Source organism: Delphinus delphis, chromosome 11 (assembly GCF_949987515.2).
Source record: "Delphinus delphis chromosome 11, mDelDel1.2, whole genome shotgun sequence".
In the NCBI taxonomy this organism is placed as follows: Eukaryota; Metazoa; Chordata; class Mammalia; order Artiodactyla; family Delphinidae; genus Delphinus; species Delphinus delphis.
This window is the reverse complement of record NC_082693.1, coordinates 2,899,371-2,919,596: the sequence shown is the minus strand read 5'-3', so window position 1 is coordinate 2,919,596 and position 20,226 is coordinate 2,899,371. Positions and strand designations below refer to the sequence as shown.

At 39.3% G+C, this 20,226-nt stretch overlaps 1 protein-coding gene across 6 annotated transcripts in view; it reads left to right on the top strand.

Annotated features, from left to right (window-relative positions):
* The window catches only part of ERC1 (ELKS/RAB6-interacting/CAST family member 1), a 393,002-nt gene that overhangs the window by 16,247 nt on the left and 356,529 nt on the right, over nucleotides 1–20,226 (top strand). For all 6 annotated transcript variants that reach the window (XM_060024063.1, XM_060024061.1, XM_060024060.1 and 3 more), the window contains exon 2: nucleotides 17,368–18,192. In XM_060024063.1, the coding sequence (XP_059880046.1) occupies nucleotides 17,524–18,192 (669 nt within the window). In that variant the 5' untranslated portion in view covers nucleotides 17,368–17,523. The remainder of the gene's footprint in view (nucleotides 1–17,367; nucleotides 18,193–20,226) is intronic.

Genomic DNA, 20,226 nt, shown 5'->3' with positions numbered 1-20,226 from the left:
CCCTTGGTAATTCATGGTATTCAGGGAAGCATGGTAACAAAGAGGAGAAAAATGGACTCTACTAGGTCAAAGAGGAAGGAATTGTGACTTTTTTAAAAAAGTAAATTTGTTTATTTAATTTATTTATTTTTGGCTGCGTTGGGTCTTTGTTGCTGCACGCGGGCTTTCACAGAAGTGCTGTGCTGGGCAGGTTTTTTGACACCAGGTCCAAAAGGAAGAAATGCTCACCTTAATTTACAGTGGCTTAAATATTGTTTCTTTTTAAACATTTTTTTCTTTCCTTTTGGAAAATTTTGGCAACTGTTAAGAAGAAAGTAAACAGATTTCCTACCATTCTTTTTGCTATGCTTATATGTATACAGTTGATCCTTGAACCAGTGGGGGCCTCTGACCCTCCCTGCAGGCGAAAATCTGTGTATAACTTACAGTTGGCCCTCCATGACAGGGATTCCTCCACGTCCGCAGATTTAGCCATCCATGTGTTGTGTAATACTGTAGTATTTACTGTTGAAAAAAAAATCCATATGTAAGTGGACCCGTGAGGTTTCAACCTGTGTTGTTCACGGGTCGACTGTATTTTCAAAATTGAGAGTATGCTGTATGTCAAAATGTGTGTCCACTTTCGCTTACCGTATTATAAACTTTTTATGACAGACGTTGGTTATAAATGTTTTTTGCAGATGGCATGTTAAATCATAAAGATTCCACTTAAACATTTTCCAACTGAATGAGTACTAGTAAAGCTTGTATATCATAAGTCGTAATGTAGCTGGTTTTCTCTACATTTTGGGTCATTTAAATAGATGGGTTTCCTGTTTTTGGAATTATTGGATTAAAAGATATGAATGTTTTTAAGACCCTTAACCATTTTCAAACTTGCTGCTTCCCAAATGCTCTTATTTTTTTAAGGATGAAAATAAACACTTTCGATACAAATGCTTTTATTATTTTAAGGAAGAAAATAAAACATTGGGTACTTATAATTTTTCACTTAAACTTTTAAATTTATGAAATGTTTCAGACATGCAAAAAGATAGAATTGTCTAATTAATAAATATCTGTGTACTCACTACCTAGTTTAATAAATAATTGTAGAGTTAAAAACGTTTTGCATAGCTCTCGCTGGTTATAAATGTCTTTACCAACAGTAATGTGAATGTTTACTCTTATCCAATAACACAGGTCTGTATCCAGGATATTTTGGGCCAGAATTCAGAATTTCTCAGATTTTAGAAAGGTGATGTGATGCATATACTATATATTATCTAACTTTCCAAGCAAGGTGGGGGGCACCCTCCAATTCCTTCATCAAACACATTGGTATTTCAGTATGAGTTCAGAGGTGATGTTGTCACCAAATTATTTACAAAATTTTGGGGTTTTCAGAGATTTTTAGAATTGAGATACGTGGTTGGGAACATGTGTGTCTATTCAGTGTATTTGTTCAGTTTAATCAGTCTGGTAGGATTTGTTGAATTGATCGTAATGTAGTATGAGATGTGGTATAAAATGGAAGACAATGTAACTACCTCCAAACAATTTAATATTTTAGGATTTTTAGAAATCAGATAGCAGTGAGGACTGGAGTCATTGGGGAAGGCTACACAACCTAGAACTTGGCTCTTTTGAACTAAGTAGCTCAAGTTGCTGATATAAGTAGAGAACAACTGTGATTAATAAATAACCTTGTGTTTGCTTTAAGTATCTGCTTGACAAGATATTTGTCATGGTGAGAACTTTGATAGACCTTACAATTAACTTGATTAAATGATTGATAACAATTATTAAAAACCACAATTACCTTGATTGTAACTGAGTTACTCAACCTTCTCACCCTTCCCTAAAAAAGAATGAAACAGCAGCTGTGACAGGTGTGTCATGGCTGCTCCTTGCAGAGGTGCTCTTTCTTGTTGGTATGTCATCAAAACTGTGCTGCTTTAGCCTCACAGTTCTATACTTTTTGGTCTTCAGGAGAATCAGATTAAGATCGTACAACCTGATGTCTGGTGTTAACAAAACCCATACGCTACATGCTGAGGGTGGAAGCAGAGACATCTGTGCCTCCTTTAACTTGTAGGGTTGTTTTTAACCTCCTAGTAAGGGGCCTAGCCCATTCATTACCATATTATAGTGTTGAATGGTTGAGGGGCTTATTGAAGCCCTTAGTTGTAGGGAGACTTTGTGTGTGAGTAAAAGTAATACATGCTCACTGTTAAAACAATTGAAAAAGAAAAGAAAAAAAGAAGTACCTATATATACAAGGGAAAAAGTAGCTCTATCTGACCTTTCAGAAATAGCTTCTTGCTATCCAAATCATTTCTGTGTGTTTGCCAACATACATGTCTATACTTTTGTCTACTGATGAGCTTGTATTATACAGTTCTTCTGTAACTTGCTTTCTTTCCCACCTCACAGTATGTCATAGATGTCTTTATAGAGATTGTCAGATATAGAGATTTACTTAAAACTTTTGTTCACAGCTGTGTTCTGTTTTATAGTGTGGAGATATGATAATTTATCTAGCCAGTCTCTTGGTGGAAATTTAAGTTGGCTCTTTTTTGCTGGCACAAAATAATACAATAATTGAACGTCATTGCACACATATCTTTAAACTTGTGAAATATGTCTCACAGAGAATAATTTTAAAAGTGAGACTTCTAGGTCAGAGGGTATACACATGTAAAATTTGATAGATTCTGCAAAATTTTACTTGAATTGGATTAAAAAACTTTCGTCTATTAATCTTTTCATAGAGGACTTAAGATAGCAGCACATTTCTTGTCCCTAGTGACATATTTAACCCTTTAACAAAATGAACAGAATCTTAAAAATGTTGGGGGGGAGGAATAAATTAGGAGTTTGGGATTAACATGTGCACACTACTGTATATAAAATAGATAACCAACAAGGACCTGCTGTATAGCATAGGGAACTCCACTCAGTATTTTGTAATAACCTATACAGGAAAAGAATCTGAAAAAGAATATGTATATATGTATGTATATATAAACTGAAGCACTGTGCTGTACACCCAAAACTAACACAATATTGTAAATCAACTGTACTTCAATAAAAAAAATGTTGAAATACAGCGTTTTAAAATATTCAACTCAATTCAAAGAAAAAGCACTTTTCTTATAGCAGTTAAGATTGAAGTTTTTCAGAAGGAACTGTACTGAAGAACTAAGGGAGAAAAACTCAAAATCCCCCCCTCCTTCCTGCCCCCATGTATAGAAGGGTTTTAAAAATAGGAGAAATGAGTTAGTAAAAGCAATAAAAATTTTATAATTACAGAAACAGGATACCACTTTTTTAAAAATTCTAACTTAATGTTTAGTTGACATTTGCTTGACTGATAGATCTCATAGGGTATGTAGATTCATTTCCTTCCACTTTAACTCTGTCTCAGGTTGATGCTGGAGGATGGATGTTGTATAAAGATACTTAATGTCTAAAGTAGATTGGCTTTGGTATCCTTGATGATCTGACCTTCCCTCTTCTTTTCTCCCTTCCCCTCCCTTCCACAAATCTATTCATCTGTTTACAAACATGTACTTATTGAATGCATACTGTGTGCCAGGTATAGTAGTAAGGGCTGTGCATGATACAGTAATGAACAAGGGTGTGTGTGTGTATAAAAATCCTATTTTCATAGACTATGGTGTAATAAGAAATACAGACAACATGTAAAGAGGGTAATTGTAAATTATAGTAAATCCTTGGAAGGGAACAAATGGAATTGTGTGTTCTCTGTAGTTCCAATTGCTACTTGGTTTTGCAGTGAGTGTTGTTTACGTTATCATCATATTGTAAACTGTTTATTGGCTTTCTGTCTTCAGATTTGATTTGTAGACAAAGAAAAGACAGTTATAGATCAGAAAATAAATGTCACATACCTAGACAATGTAAAAGTAACGGTGTAGGTCATTAATGGGAGGTAGCTGGGTGTATTGGAACTCTCTGTTCCTCATCATATACTGAGATGGTGGTGGGAGGTTAAGAGTTTAAATTTTATGGAGGAAAGTTAAGGTATATTAGTTAAAATTATAAAGATAACCATTAGAAAACTAAAAGTAAACTATAATTCAACAAAAATTGGGAAAAAAAGAGGGTTATGAACAAAATTCTTCACCTTTTATGGGGAGAGACTCAAGAAAATGTATTTAAAGATGTAGATAAATCAAGAAGTAGATACTTATTCCTTAATTTAATATAAATGTATTGACTACCTTTTATGTGCCAGGCCCCATGCTAGGTGCTGAGGTGCAGCAGTGAGCAGAAAAGGGAACAGTCACTGTCCTCTTGGGGCTTTCACTCTAGTGAAGGAGACTGACAATAAACAGAGAAGTGAAAGAAATTGTGTATTATATGGTAATAAATGTTATGAAGAAATAAGTTATGGAGATTAAATTTAGTGATTAGGAGTCAAACAATTTAGAGTTATGGAGGTAACCACTAGGATTAAAAGCAGAATGGTCAAAAGTAGTTATCTCTAATGAGGAGAACTCACTGGGGAGAGACTTACTTTTTATTGTTTGAATTTTAATTTCTACATGCATGTATCACTCATTTAATAGTAACATTTAATGTCATAGGTTAAATACATTAAAAACACATAATACCAAAAAGTGTACCAAAAAGTACACCAAATGACTCCAAATATGCTTGTGACTTTTTAAAGATTATTATTTAAATGAAAAGTCATAACATCAAGGCCACAATAAAATAACACTTCATATTCAGTAGGATGACTGTAATAAAAAAGACGTATAGTAACAGGTATTGGTGAGGATGTGGAGAAATTGGGCTCCTCATAGGTTGCTGCTAAGAATGTGAAATGTTGCAGATGCTTTGGAAAACAGTTTGATATTTCTTAAAAAGTTAAAACAGTTTTTTTTTTTTTTTTTTTTTCGGTATGCGGGCCTCTCACTGCTGTGGCCTCTCCCGTTGCAGAGCACAGGCTCCGGACGCGCAGGCTCAGTGGCCGTGGCTCACGGGACCAGCCGCTCCGCGGCACGTGGGATCTTCCCGGACCGGGGCACGAACCCGTGTCCGCTGCATCGGCAGGCGGACTCTCAACCACTGCGCCACCAAGGAAGCCCAAAACAGAGTTTTTTTGTTTGTTTTCAATTTATTAATTGATTTATTTTTGGCTGCGTTGGGTCTTTGTTGCTGCACGCGGGCTTTCTCTAGTTGTGGCGAGTGGGGGCTACTCTTCGTTGCGGTGCACAGGTTTCTTATTGTGGTGGCTCCTCTTGTTGCGGAGCACGGGCTCCAGGCGTACGGGCTTTAGTAGGTGTGGCACACAGGCTCAGTAGTTGTGGCTCGCGAGCTCTAGAGCGCAGGCTCAGTTGCTCCACGGCATGTGGGATCTTCCCGAACCAGGACTTGAACCCGTGTTCCTTGCATTGGCAGGCGGATTCTTAACCACTGCGCCACCAGGGAAGCCCAAAACAGAGTTTTTGTTTTTGTTTTTTTTGGCCGCACCGTGTGGCTTGCAGGCTCTCAGTTCCCTAACCAGGGATTGAACCGGGGCCAGGGCAGCGAAAGCGCCAAATCCTAAGCACTAGACCACAAGGGAATTCCCTAAACAGAGCTTTTATATTGCCCAAACAATTCCACTCTTAGGTATATACCCAAGAGAATTGCAGACTTTTGTCCACACAGAAACTTGTACACGAATGTCTGTAGTAGGATTATTCGTAATATCAACAACCCAAATGTCCTTCAGCTGATGAATGGGTAAGCAAAATGTAGAATATCCATACAGTGAGGTACTATTCAGCATAAAACGGAATGAAGTACTGACACATGCTACAAAATAAAGGAACCATGAAAACATCATGCTAAATGAAAGAAACCAGACACAAAAGGCCTCATATAGTATTTATATGAAATGTCCAGAGTAGGATATTAGAATATGGAGCTCTTATCAAATGAAAACTAACCCTCTGACCTCATGTTCCTCCACCCTCAATTTGAGAATGTCTATCAAAGTGAACTGCTCTTATTGATGATGATAATGTGTCATATCCCTTAAATATGTTGGGTTGAGAAAATAAAATTAAGGATCATCAGTAGATTGGAAAGAGGCAAGACTGTATAGGCAAGGAGACTGTTTTCAGAGATTGTTGTGATAGTACTGGCCACACAGGATGAGTCAGTAGAGATAGAAAGAAAATATATTAGAAAGATAAGCTTGATGGTGCACAGTGATTGATTAGTTAATGGGAAGCTGAATAGAGGAGTGAAAAGGGGGAGTCAAAATGAATTCTATCAAAATAGGGAACATAGGAGGAGAGGAGCATATTTAGGGCAAATATACGTTCAGTTAGAGCCGTTGAGTTACCTATGGGAAATCTTGGCAGATGTGTACAGTAAGTAGTTGATCATGTAAGTCTGCAGCCCAAGGGAGAAGCCAGAGTTGGGACTATGGAGATAACCTAAATTAAAATAAGTACTGCTTAAAATAGGTAATAATTGAAACTAGTTGAAACAGTGGCTGTGGATGAGATTGCCCAGGAACATGTTTGAGGACAGCGCTCTAAGGCATACACCAGTGTTTTATCCGTATTTTTTTAAATTGAAGTATAGTTGATTTACAGTGTTCTGTTAATTTCCATTATGGTTTACCACAGGATATAGAATGCAGTTCTCTGTGCTATACAGTAGGACCTTGTTGTTTATTCATTCCATATATAAAAGCCTACATCTGCTAATCCCAACCTCCCATTCCATCCCTCCCCCAACCCCCTCCGCCTTGGCAACCACCAGTGTGTACTCTATGTCCATGATTCTGTTTCTGTTTCATATATAGGTGCATTTGTGTCTTATCTTAGATTCCACGTATAAGTGATATCATATGCATATACTAGTATTTTAAAGGTAGGTGGAGGAAGAGGAGCCAATAAAATGTAGTAGAAAAGAATTGTCCTGGAGAGATAATAGGAGTAGCAGAAGAGTATTAGACAGACCCAGGTAAGAGTTTCAAGGTAGAAGTGTTCAGTAGCGGGACTTCCCTGGTGGCGCAGTGGTTGAGAGTCCGCCTGCCATTGCAGGGGACACGGGTTTGAGCCCTGGTCCGGGAGGATCCCACATGTTGCGGAGCAACTAGGCCCGCGCGACACGGCTGCTGAGCCTGCGCTCTAGAGCCCGTGAGCCACAGCTGCTGAGCCCACGTGCCACAACTACTGAAGCCCGAGCACCTGGAGCTCATGCTCCGCACTGGGAGAGGCCACCACAGTGAGAAGCCCGGGCACCGTGGTGAAGAGTGGCCCCTGCTCACCGCAACTAGAGAAAGTCCGCATACGAACGAAGACCCAACGCAGCCAAAAATAAATAAACAAATAAATAAATTTATTAAAAAAATAAAAAGAAGTGTTCAGTAGCATCAAATGCAGTAGAAGTGAAGAGAATCCATTGAATTTGGCTATAAGGAAACCATTCTGGCTTTATTCTAGAAGTGGTAGTGGGAGTTTTTAGTACCTAGAGCCTTATCTATACCATTTCTGTTGGATATCTTTACACTACCCTTCCCAAAATTGGTTTATTGTTTTGTCCTGATTATAAAAATAGTATGTCTTCATAGAAGAAAATTTATGGCTTGGAGAGGAAGTGAGATCATCACCCCGAAATCTTACTACCCAGAATCGTGTATCCTGCGGTAACATTAAAAACACAAACTCAGGTGGAATCTGTGTGTATAACTTCTTCTTTTTTCTGCTTGGTTTGACAATAGATCACAAATACCTTTCTCTGTTGTTAAGTATAGAGCCACATCATCATTTGTAATGACATGGTGTATTTTCTAGGTCTTCTGTAGCAAATTACCAGAAACTTGGTGGCATAGAACAATAGACATTTATTCTCTCATAATTCTGGAGGCTAGAAGTACAAAATCAGTGTAGGCAGCGCCTTGCTCCCTCTCAAGCCTCTAGAGAGGACCCCTCGTTGCCTCTTCCTGGCTTCTGGTGGCTCCTGGCAATCCTTGGTGTTCCTTAGCTTGTAACCGCATCACTCCAATCTCAGCCTCCCTTCTTGCGTGGTCTTATTGTGCGTCTCTGTGACTGAATCTCTCTCTTTCCTCATAGAAAGACACCAGTTGGATTTAGAACCTAACGTAATCCAGTATAAACTCATCTTAACTTGGTTACATCTGCAAAGACTTGATTTCCCAATAAGGTTACATTCTGGCGTTTCTAGTGGACGTGAATTTTGGGGGGATGCTATTCAACTCATTATAGATAGTAACCCATCTTATAGTTGTACCTTAACTTACATAGCCAGTACCCCATTGTTGGACATTGAGATCGTAACTTTTCACTATTGTGACCATAATGGGGGCAGGGATAATGCATGTAGTAGAACCGAGGTGATCCAGCTGGACACCTTTTGGTACCCCCTTGCCCCATCTTAACTGTGAACGGACATGTGAAGCAGCCCTGGCCTGAGAAGGACATGCCGAGGGCCTATTAGGAAGGAGTGTTTGGATTGCCATCAGGTAAGCCACTAAGCCTTGCTGGGTGCAAACTGAGGCTGGGTGCCATTTAGGGTAGTGGAGGAGGGAGAGATGAGACCATTTGTGCTCCTGAGACCAGCGGCAGCTCTAGTTTCTTCCAGTAACCTTCCTCTTCTCTGATCCCCTCAAGAACAGAGGCCCGTGAGAATCCTAGAGAAGCTGCTTCCCGTCCCTGTGTGCAGAAGTGACTGCAGGGTGAGGGGTGGACTGTGGCAACCACGGAGGTGTGCGTTCAGGTCTCCTTCCATGGGAGCCCCACTGCCTCACTTTCTCCACTGTATCGCCTCTGCACTTCTGTCACAAATGAGTTGTCCATATATGTATGGGTCTATAATTACTGTTTTGTTTTTTTTTTGTGGTACGCGGGCCTCTCACTGTTGTGGTCTCTCCCGTTGCGGAGCCTAGGTTCCGGATGCGCAGGTCCAGCGGCCACGGCTCATGGGCCCAGCCGCTCTGCGGCATGTGGGATCTTCCCGGACCAGGGCACGAACCCGCGTCCCCTGCATTGGCAGGCAGACTCTCAACCACTGCGCCACCAGGGAAGCTCTATAATTACTTTTTAAATCATAAAAGTAATTCATATTCATGTTAAAACCTCAGTGCAGAAAAGAAAAATGTGAAAACCCACTTTTCCCCACGAATTCTTGTATTCTTTTTATAAATTTAAAAATGTATGGTACTGGCACAAAAACAGAAGTATGGATCAATGCAACAGGATAGAAAGCCCAGAGATAAACCCACGCACATATGGTCACCTTATCTTTGATAAAGGAGGCAAGAATATACAATGGAGAAAAGACAGCCTCTTCAATAAGTGGTGCCGGGAAAACTGGACAGCTACATGTAAAAGAATGAAATTAGAACACTCCCTAACACGATACACAAAAATAAGCTCAAAATGGATTAAAGACCTAAATGTAAGGCCAGACATTATAAAACTCTTAGAGGAAAACACAGGCAGAACACTTTATGACATAAATCACAGCAAGATCCTTTTTGACCCACCTTCTAGAGAAATGGAAATTAAAACAAAATAAACAAATGGGACCTAATGAAACCTAAAAGCTTTTGCACAGCAAAGGAAACGACAAAAAAGACAAAAAGACAACCCTCAGAATGGGAGAAAATATTTGCAAACGAAGCAACTGACAAGGGATTAATCTCCAAAATATACAAGCAGCTCATGCAACTCAATATCAAAAAAACACCCTAATCCAAAAATGGGCAGAAGACCTAAACAGACATTTCTTCAAAGAAGGTATACAGATTGTCAACAAACACATGAAAGGCTGCTTAACATCACTATTCTTTAGAGAAATGCAAATCAAAACCACAGTGAGGTATCACCTCACACCAGCCAGAATGGCCATCATCAAAAAATCTACAAACAGTAAATGCTGCAGAGGGTGTGGAGAAAAGGGAACCCTCTTGCACTGTTGGTGGGAATGTAAACTGATACAGCCACTATGGAGAACAGTATGGAGGTTCCTTAAAAAACTAAAAATAGAACTACCATATGACCCAGCAATCCCACTACTGGGCATATACCCTGAGAAAACCATAATTCAAAAAGAGTCATGTACCACAGTGTTCATTGCAGCACTATTTACAATAGCCAGGGCATGGAAGCAACCTAAGTGTCCATCGACAGATGAATGGGTAAAGAAGATGTGGCTCATATATACAGTGGAATATTAGCCATAAAAAGAAACGAAATTGAGTTATTTGTAGTGAGGTGGTTGGACCTAGAGTCTGTCATACAGAGTGAAGTAAGTCAGAAAGAAAAACAAATACCGTATGCTAACATATGTGTGTGTGTATATATATATATATATATATATAATCTAAAAAAAAAGGTTCTGATGACTCTAGGGGCAGGACAGGAATAAAGAAAGACACAAGACGTAGAGAATGGACTTGAGGACATGGGGAGGGGGAAGGGTAAGCTGGGAGGAAGTGAGAGAGTAACATTGACGTATATACACTACCAAATGTAAAATGCATGGCTAGTGGGAAGCAGCTGCATAGCACAGGGAGATCAACTTGGTGCTTTGCAGCCACCTAGAGGGGTGGAATAGGAAGGGTGGGAGGGAGACACAAGAGGGAGGGGATATGGGGATATATGTATACATATAGCTAATTCACTTTGTTATACAGCAGAAACTAACACAACATTGTAAAGCAATTATACTCCAATAAAGATGTTAAAAAATGTATCTTGTATATCTTGTATCTCTTTTCTTATCACTACTTGCAGACTTAACCTTATTCTTTTTAATAGCTGCACAGTATTCCCGTATTTATATAGACTATTAACCAGAGTCTTGTTACTTCAAAGAAGTCTGCAGTTTATTTTTACTCAGTTTTCCCACTTGTGTGAAAATATGTGTAAGATAAATTCCTAGACATGCAATGACTAACATTTATTGAAAACCTACCAGGAACCAGATATTTTATACTCACTCACTAATTTGATCTTTTTAGTTATCCTTTGAGAAAGATGATATGCCCATTTAATAGATGATACTGCGGCACTGTGAGATTTATTTATTCGTTGAAAGCTACAATGTTTAAATGGTGGAGCTGAACCAGCCCAAGCCTTCCCTTCTAGTTGCTACACAACTAAGCCTCAGGAGCACGATAAGAATTACTTCACAGGGCGCTTGTTAGGGTGAAATGTAAATATTTAAGGTCTATGCATTGCATTTTGTTTTGCACATTTTTATACTTACCCTGTAGAAAAGATTTCAGGTTACAGTTTTGGTTTCATACTTAAGCAGAGTGTTACTAATATGCTTTAATACAGAGGGCAGCAGTGTTAATTAAGGAGGAAAATATAAAAACTACCATGTCCATGTATCCTGAGCACTGTTGCTTCATGATTTGGAATTGTATTTTTAACTTTTGCCATTCCACTTCATTTGGGTAAGTTTAAAAAAAGTGACTTCATTGTTTTAAGAATTAACCTAGGGGGCTTCCCTGGTGGTGCAGTGGTTGAGAGTCCGCCTGCTGATGCAGGGGACACGGCTTTGTGCCCCAGTCCGGGAAGATCCCACATGCCGCGGAGCGGCTGGGCCCATGAGCCATGGCCGCTGAGCCTGTGCGTCTGGAGACTGTGCTCTGCAACGGGAGAGGCCACAACAGTGAGAGGCCTGTGTACCGCAAAAAAAAAAAAAAAAAAAAAAAATTAACCTAATCTTTTTGAATGTTGACTGTCTTGTATATCTTAGAAAAAAATCTTTGCTTATAGGTGTATGTCACCAGAACTGAATTCTTTTTAGTTTTTTTGACTTTCTTTTCTGAGAAACAATTGTGCCTTCTCTTGATAGGCGGCCCCAGTATTTTAAGGCTTTCATGTTGTTTTAGAGTTAAGAATGCTTCTTTGGTGAACTTGAAGAGCTCTAAAAATTGTAAATTTTTTATGGGAATATGGAAGTAGGAATTGATGGTGGAACTATGTTGTTAATAAACACCAAATTTAAGATAAACCAAATTTCTGGTAATGTTCTTATCAGAATTAGATTTTAGGATCTTTCTAAAAAACCTAAATCTGGGCAGATTGCAGAGATTTAAATGCTGTGCTGGTGTTTTAGGTATTTTTTAAAACTCAAAATATAGGATAAAACAACTCATTTTAGGTAGTTGAAAAGTCTGGCTATGATACGAACTTGACAGAGATTTTTCAGTATTGAGAACAGATACGTACACATAGGCATGATATTTTCTGCATGATTGCTGTGTGTGTTTGTGTGTATGAATTAAAAAATTTTCTTAGAAGATGAGGGGTATTAGTCTGTTCTTGTTGAGCTTATGCTGTTTTCTTGGAATTAAGATTTAGGTACAGAATTCCCTATTCTTTTTTTTTTTTGCGGTACGCGGGCCTCTCACTGTTGTGGCCTCTCCCGTTGCGGAGCACAGGCTCCGGACGCGCAGGCTCAGCGGCATGGTAGCTAACTCCCCCACAGCGAGTGACCCAAGAGAGTGACCAAGACTTAAGTCCCAGTGTCTTTATGAGTTAGTCTTGGAAGTGATACATCATCAGAAGCAAATCCTTTAAGTCTAGTAGACATTCAAAGGGAGAGGAATTTTGCTTCCCCTCTTGAAGGGAGGAGTATCAAAGAATTTATTCAGGTACCTTAAAACTACCACAACTACTTGTCGGGAGAGTGAGTCCTCCATGGGTCTCTTCTTTCCTGCATGTCCTGAATGCGAGGACCTGACTGCTCTTAACGTGGGTCGTTTCTCAGGATTGTGTTTGCAGCGAGCCACCTTGAGGGATGAGGTAACGTCTCCCGTTGGGGAAGACCAGGCTTACTTACTGCTTGCTGTAAAAGTGGTGGATTTCCTAAACTCAGCGTTCCTCTGTAAATCCACTGCATGTGTAGCATCTGTCTGGGCCCCCTTGTGTCACCTTGTGGGACTTGGGGGTAACAGGATGCTTATACTGCTGGCTGTGCTGTGAGTAATAAAGTTCTTTGTCTCTGACTCAGGAGACTCATGTGTTCTGTCTGATAAGTAGAAGGAGAAGGTTTGAAGTAACCACAACAGATACTAGATAGGGAGCTAACAAAATATTGGATAGGAAGCAAACTAAGGGACTTGTCGGACTCTGGGGCCAACACTATGGGCCCAAACTGAACAGATGCATGATTTTTTCCAGCAGCAGTCAGGACTCCAGGTAGGTAATTGGTGAAGGTGTTTCTTTTGGATTAATCAAGGGCAGGGGAGTTTGGAATGTGAAATTATTTTTTTCAAACTTTTGTGGTATAATTTATGTACAATAAACTGAACATATTTAAAGTCTGTAGTTCAATGAGTTTTGACCTGTATATGCCTGGGAAGCCTCACCCCAGTCAAGATAGTGAACATTTTCATCACTCCAAAAATTTCCTCCTACCCCTTCATGATCCGTGCATCCCTCAGCCCCAGTCCCAGGCACATACTGATGTACTTTCTGTCATAATGGGGTCCTTCTAGAATTTTATATAAATGAAATCACATGGCTTAACTTTTTTTATTTTCTGGTCGGAATTATTTTTTGTTAGCTGTTTAAAGTGCAAGAATTATTATCTTGTGGTGATGGATCTGGCAGATTTTTAAAAGTAATTAAACATTTTGAAGCCCAGTCTTCCCTGAAGCTCATATTAGAAAGCCGGAATGAGGGCTTTAGACAGAGCTGGTGAATTCTCTTCTTTTGTTGTAGAAATGAATATAGTTCTGATAGCAACAAAAGACTCCACATGCAAATGGCATTTTGGGTCTGAAAGTGGCTTGAATGTTAGAGTGCACCCGCTAAAGTTGAAAACTCGATGTGGATTTTTGTTGCTGGATCTTAGCCTGTTTAATAGTGTGGCTTAGTTACTTGACTACAGGAAAATAGAGTTTTGCACAAAAGCACAGTTGGGAATTTTTTTCTTGACTGTGGCACTTTAAAGTTCTGATGGCATGATTCCTGAGACTCTGAATTATTATTCTTTATTTTGTTAGTTTTCCTTATTTTGTTCTTTTTGCCCACCATCTTTTAAAAAAGACTTTCTCCTTAATAGAAAGATAAATGTGATTATTGAAGCATTACACCATGGAAAACCTAAGGTGTGCCTTAAAGTTTAGGTTTAGAGTCCTAGATTAGCAGGACACCCTGCCTTAAAACTGGAGGCCTTTAATATCCTACGGACAATTGAGGTGTTAACATCCAGCAGATGATGGTGGATAAGCATAGTAGTTAAGGATTTCCAGGGCTCTGGAATTAGGGCACCCTACCACTTAATAGCTAAGTCACTTAACACCTATAGGCCTCACTTTCTTCATCTGTAAAGTGGAGCTAACGACAATGCCTGTGTTGTAGGGGGCTTATAAATATTAAATTAAATCTTATAAAATTCTTAGCACAGTGCCTGACATATGGTAAACACTTACTGTATGTTAGCTTCTGTTATCATTCAAGGGATTCTGGGTAATGAATAGCTCTCTTATTTTAAGCAATATTCAGATGACTTAAAAAAAATAAAAAACTTTGCATCCCTCTTTGGTCTTGAAATAGAGTTCACTTGAACAGTAGTGTGTCACCTACCTTACAGTCCAGATTAATCATGAAAAGGAATGTTTACTTTCTGAGGTAGGTTAGTCCTGGGAAGGAATTTCCTAACATTACTAGTAGAATATTGCAATATCTGAACTTGGTGTACTATTGCTATTTCTGAGACGGAAGGTTCAGACTCTGTGTTTTTCCTGTCCTGCTTGTTGTTACCTTAGGTCTATCTTTAGTGGTCTATCTTTACTGGATCACTAGAGACGAGACTGCCAGTATATTCATATTTCTGAAGATCTTTAACTTGTTTGAGTTTGGTTCAAACATACAGACCCTTTAAAATCTTTTGACCATGTGATTTACTTGGATTGCACTCTCAATTGCATATTAAAATATTATTTAATATGTTGAAATCTGTTTCTTGACCTAAGCCAATTCTTTGGTAGAATGATATTAGGAAATCACAGAGACCTAGTTTAGATCTGTACTGATTTATGTTTGAGAGGAGTGTAGAAAGTAGATAGCTATGATATGTGTTTTTAAAATGTCTTAATTACTATACTTGTAGAATATGAACATATTTTCCTATTAAAAGATTGAAGCATTTGAGTACTGTGAGTCTAAAGCTTTACAAGTGAAGCTAAAGCCTCCACACACATTTGCCCCCAAGCTCAGAAGGCAAATTCCCTTCCCATCTAACCGCTGCTGTTTCAAATTTGGCGTTTCTCATGTAGGAATTCTTTATATATTTTGTATACAAATCTTTATACATATGTTAGATATTTTTTCACCAAGAGTTTGGTTTTTCTTTTAATTTTTGGTGTATTTTGTCATTTTGACATGATTGAATATTAGTCATTTTTCTTTGTTTTTTTGCCTTTTGTTTCTTATTTAAGAAGCCCTACCTTAACTCAAGTTCACAAGGATATTCACCTACGTTTTCTTCTAGTACTTCTTAAAAAATTTTTTTTATTTTTATTTTTTTGAGGTACGCGGGCCTCTCACTGCTGTGGCCCCTCCCGTTGCGGAGCACAGGCTCTGGATGCGCAGGCTCAGCGGCCGTGGCTCACGGGCGTAGCCGCTCCGCGGCATGTGGGATCTTCCCGGACCGGGGCACGAACCCGTGTCCCCTGCATCGGCAGGCGGACTCTCAACCACTGCGCCACCAGGGAAAACCCTTCTAGTACTTTTTAAAAAAATTTATTTATTTATTTACTTATTTTTGGCTGCGCTGGGTCTTCGTTGCTGCGTGCGGGCTTTCTGTAGTTGTGGCAAGCGGGGGCTACTCTTTGTTGCGGTGCGCGGGCTTCTCACTGCGGTGGCTTCTCGTTGCGGGGCGTGGGCTCTAGGCACACGGGCTCAGTAGTTGTGGCTTGCGGATTCTAGACCGCAGGCTCAGTAGTTGTGGTACACGGGCTTAGTTGCTCGCAGCATGTGGGATCCTCCTGGACCAGGGATCAAACCTGTGTCCCCTGCGTTGACAGGCCGATTCTTAACCACAGTGCCATCAGGGAAGTCCCTCTTCTAGTACTTTTAATAGTTTTAAAATTTGTATCTTTAATGTACATAGAATTTATTTCTGTGTACTGTGTGAAGTAGGGATGTAATTTATTTTTTTCCAAGAGCACCAGTTGTTGGAACTCCATTTATTGAATGATTTGTCCTTTTCTCACTGTTTTGAAATGTTAACTTTTAGCATCTACTAAATTCACATATATAATTTAGAGCCTATTCTTGGCCATTTCTGTGCAGTTTTAATCACTATAGCTTTAAAAGGCTCCGAGTCCTTATGAGAAATCCTAGGGGTCAGATATGGTTTTGGAGTACAGGTTTTTTTCCCCATAATGCCCAGTGGGTGTTATGCAGTATCCTGTAATCATACACATTGTTTTCCCAGTGACGTGTACGAATAATCACACTAGGTGAGATACGTATAAACAATAAGTGACCTCATATCAAATCCTGCCAGGTTTTACCACTAAACAAGTTAAAAAGAAAAAAAAACCCTTACTTTCAGAGTTTTAAAACACTTCTGCATTGCAAATAAAGGATCATGGACCTATAATGTGTCTTGCTATTTAGGGGACATCTTCCTTTGTTCTTCTGTTTCAGATTGTTTTGGTTATTGTAGTACCTTTACTCCTCCATTTGCATTTTGGAGTCAGCTTGTTGGGTTATGTGAGGAATCCTGTAGAGATTTTCATTGGCATGTGGAGTAGCTGGGGAAGAATGGACACCTTTACAATGTTTGTCTTCTCCTCCGTGAACATGGATAACTTTCCTTTTGTTCAGGAGTGTTTTGTAGTTTTTCCAAAAATTCTTACACATTTTTGTTATATTTATATAGCAAAGTGTCTTTATGGTTTTGTTGCTCTTGTGAATGGGATCTTTTTTTAATTGCATTTTCCAGTTGTTATTACTAGTGCACAGAAAAGTACTGATATGTATATATTGATCTGTGCCTAAGCAGTTTGTTGAGTGAGTTCTCTTATTGGTTCTCGTAGTTGTCAGCTGATGATCTTGGATTTTCCAGTTAGAAAAATCATATATTCAAGCACTGAGTTTTATCCTTTTCTTGCCAATGTTTACAGTCTTATCTCTTCTTCTTTTCCCTTTGCTTGGTATGGTTTCAGTATTCAGTTTCGAGACATGTTGAGTGTTTTTACAATGATGTTTACTGAGAAATAAGTTACTCTGTAGACAGGGGCAGGAGTAAATAGATGATCGAAGGGGAGGTCTTGCTCAGGGGGGGCAATGAAAAGTGTCTGAGAGGGGAAATGTTTCTTTTTGGAGGAGTTAATGTGTGATCTTTTCATTACAGATATGGTGTAAGCTATTTCTTCAAGATTGGGCAGCTGAGGACCTGGTATTTCTGATTAGCCTTCAGCAGACTTATAGCCATAGAGAAACCTCACAGAGTTCCGTATTTTGTTTTCTGGTTTACACCTTTCCTGGCACCTGAATTCATCTTGCAACCATGTATGGAAGTGCTCGCTCAGTTGGGAAGGTGGAACCAAGCAACCAGAGCCCTGGGCGATCACCTCGGCTTCCACGTTCCCCTCGCTTGGGTCATCGTCGAACCAATAGTACAGGAGGGAGTTCTGGAAGCAGTGTCGGAGGTGGCAGTGGGAAAACCCTTTCAATGGAGAATATCCAGTCCTTAAACGCTGCCTATGCCACTTCTGGCCCTATGTACCTAAGTGACCATGAAAATGTGGGTTCGGAAACACCTAAAAGCACCATGACCCTTGGCCGTTCTGGAGGACGTCTGCCTTATGGTGTGAGGATGACTGCTATGGGCAGTAGCCCCAATATAGCTAGCAGTGGGGTTGCTAGTGACACCATAGCATTTGGAGAGCATCACCTCCCTCCTGTGAGCATGGCATCCACCGTTCCTCACTCTCTTCGTCAAGCAAGAGATAACACAATCATGGATCTGCAGACACAGCTGAAGGAAGTATTAAGGGAAAATGATCTCTTGCGAAAGGATGTGGAAGTAAAGGAGAGCAAATTAAGTTCTTCAATGAATAGCATCAAGACCTTCTGGAGCCCAGAGCTGAAGAAAGAACGAGCCCTGAGAAAAGATGAAGCTTCCAAAATCACTATTTGGAAGGAACAGTATAGAGTTGTGCAGGAGGAAAACCAGGTTAGTTATATATATATGTTTGCCTTTCTGTATTCTGTATTTATGAAACAATTCATGTACATAAATGAAATGAGCCATTCTTTCTCTTTTCTTTCTTAGGTCTTTCCCTTCTTGGTTCATTTATTTTCCTTCTTCCTGTTTTTCTTAGTATTTTGTGCTCTCCATTTCTTCGCCTTTTCCAGATTGGTCCTGTGCTTTAATTTTTTTCTGGCTGCCATGTCTGCTTGCTCACCATTCTTGCTTGTTTCTTTTCCCTAGCTTCTCTTTCTCTTCCTCTTTTCTTTCAGCATACATTATCTTTTTTCACTTCTTAAGAGAATGTAATTTTGCCACATGCTCTAAGATGCATTATCAGAATTGTTCAGGCTGTGTAACTTAAGTGGGGTATAGGGTTAAGATTTACCATAGTAAATGTTAAAGAAGTCAATCTTAAAAAAAATACCTATCACAAGGCAAATCAATATCTTGACAGTACAGAACAGAAATTAATTTTAAACAGTTAACATTGTACATATTTATTAAGTACCAACAGTGAGTAGCAGCTCTTTCTCTTGGCATTTAGGAAAGTTTAACTTCAGGATCCTTTTTTAAAAAAATTCTTTAATTCTTCAAATTTGAGGATTTAAGGTGGAAGAAAGGCAACTTGCTGTGATTGGTTATATATAAAATATAAATTAGATTTTGGTAGAAGTTGAATGTTAAATTGAGGTTATTGAATTTATCATTGAATTAGCTAGCCAGTGTACCTTTTTGATGGTGCTGAAAATATGCCTGTCACCAAGACGGTTTTAATTATCCAGCGACCTGGAAATTTCCAGTCCATTTTAAAGAGAAAAAAAATTATTGGCTTACTTCTTTATTTTCAAATAATTCAGGCAGCTAATTATGCTTATACTTTAAAAGCTGTGTGGATAAAAAGCAGTGACAATAACCTTTCTAATTATCAAGCTACATTCAAAGGCAAATATTTGAATCTTCTGAAAAGACTATGGTGGGAACTCAGCACTTTAGTCCGGTGGAAGTGAAACAGTCCACAGAGCTCTGATGCCAAAAAAACCATATGTGCTGAAGGAGGGTGAACAATGCCTTATCGAGATTCCGCCCCCTGCCCTAATTACACACCAGTGCTGGCAGGAGTGTATTCTTCCTGCACCCACTATAATTACCACACAATCCTAAAATTGTATAACTTTGGTCCAAAAAATGAAGGGTGCAATTTTAAAGTAAAGTGAGACACTGCAATGAGATACAGAGAACTGAGAATGCTAATTAATAGATTATAGTGAGCCGGCAGTGGGCCCTAATTAAACTCTGCATTCATTACACCCTCCATAGCCCTCAGAGGTTGGACATTTTCCACTTTACAAAGAAGATTGGTTTAATAGGATTTACAGTAATTAAACAAATTTCCCCATTTCAGTTTGAGATTGGGGATTTAGACACATTCTAAATGTTTGATCTGATTGGACCACAGAGATCTTGGTCTAGAATCCTATCAAATGAAAAAACACATTTGCTTAGAATTGCCTAATGTGTATGGTTCATTATTAGGAAGTCCTTTTAGAAGATTGTTTCAAAAATAAATATCCAGCTGTTTTTGTTACTGAACTTTCAAGTACTGGTGTTGGAGAAATGGAACAATATATGTTTTAACAGGAAAAGGCTTTTCTTTTTCTTTTTTAAAATTGAGAATGAGAAAGTCTTTTTTTTTTTTTTTGTGGTACGCGGGCCTCCCACTGTTGTGGCCTCTCCCGTTGCGGAGCAACAGGCTCCGGACGCGCAGGCTCAGCGGCCATAGCTCACGGGCGCAGCCGCTCCGCGGCATGTGGGATCTTCCCGGACCGGGGCACGAAGCCTGTCCCCTGCATCGGCAGGCGGACTCTCAACCACTGCGACACCAGGGAAGCCCGAGGAAGGCTTTTGGTGTGTTTACTTGATGAAGAATAAAAGTCCAGCTGTGAGCTTGGTTAATTGCAAAGCAAAGGCTTTGGATGATTTATATTTTTAAATTTTATTCTAACCGGCATCTAGTAA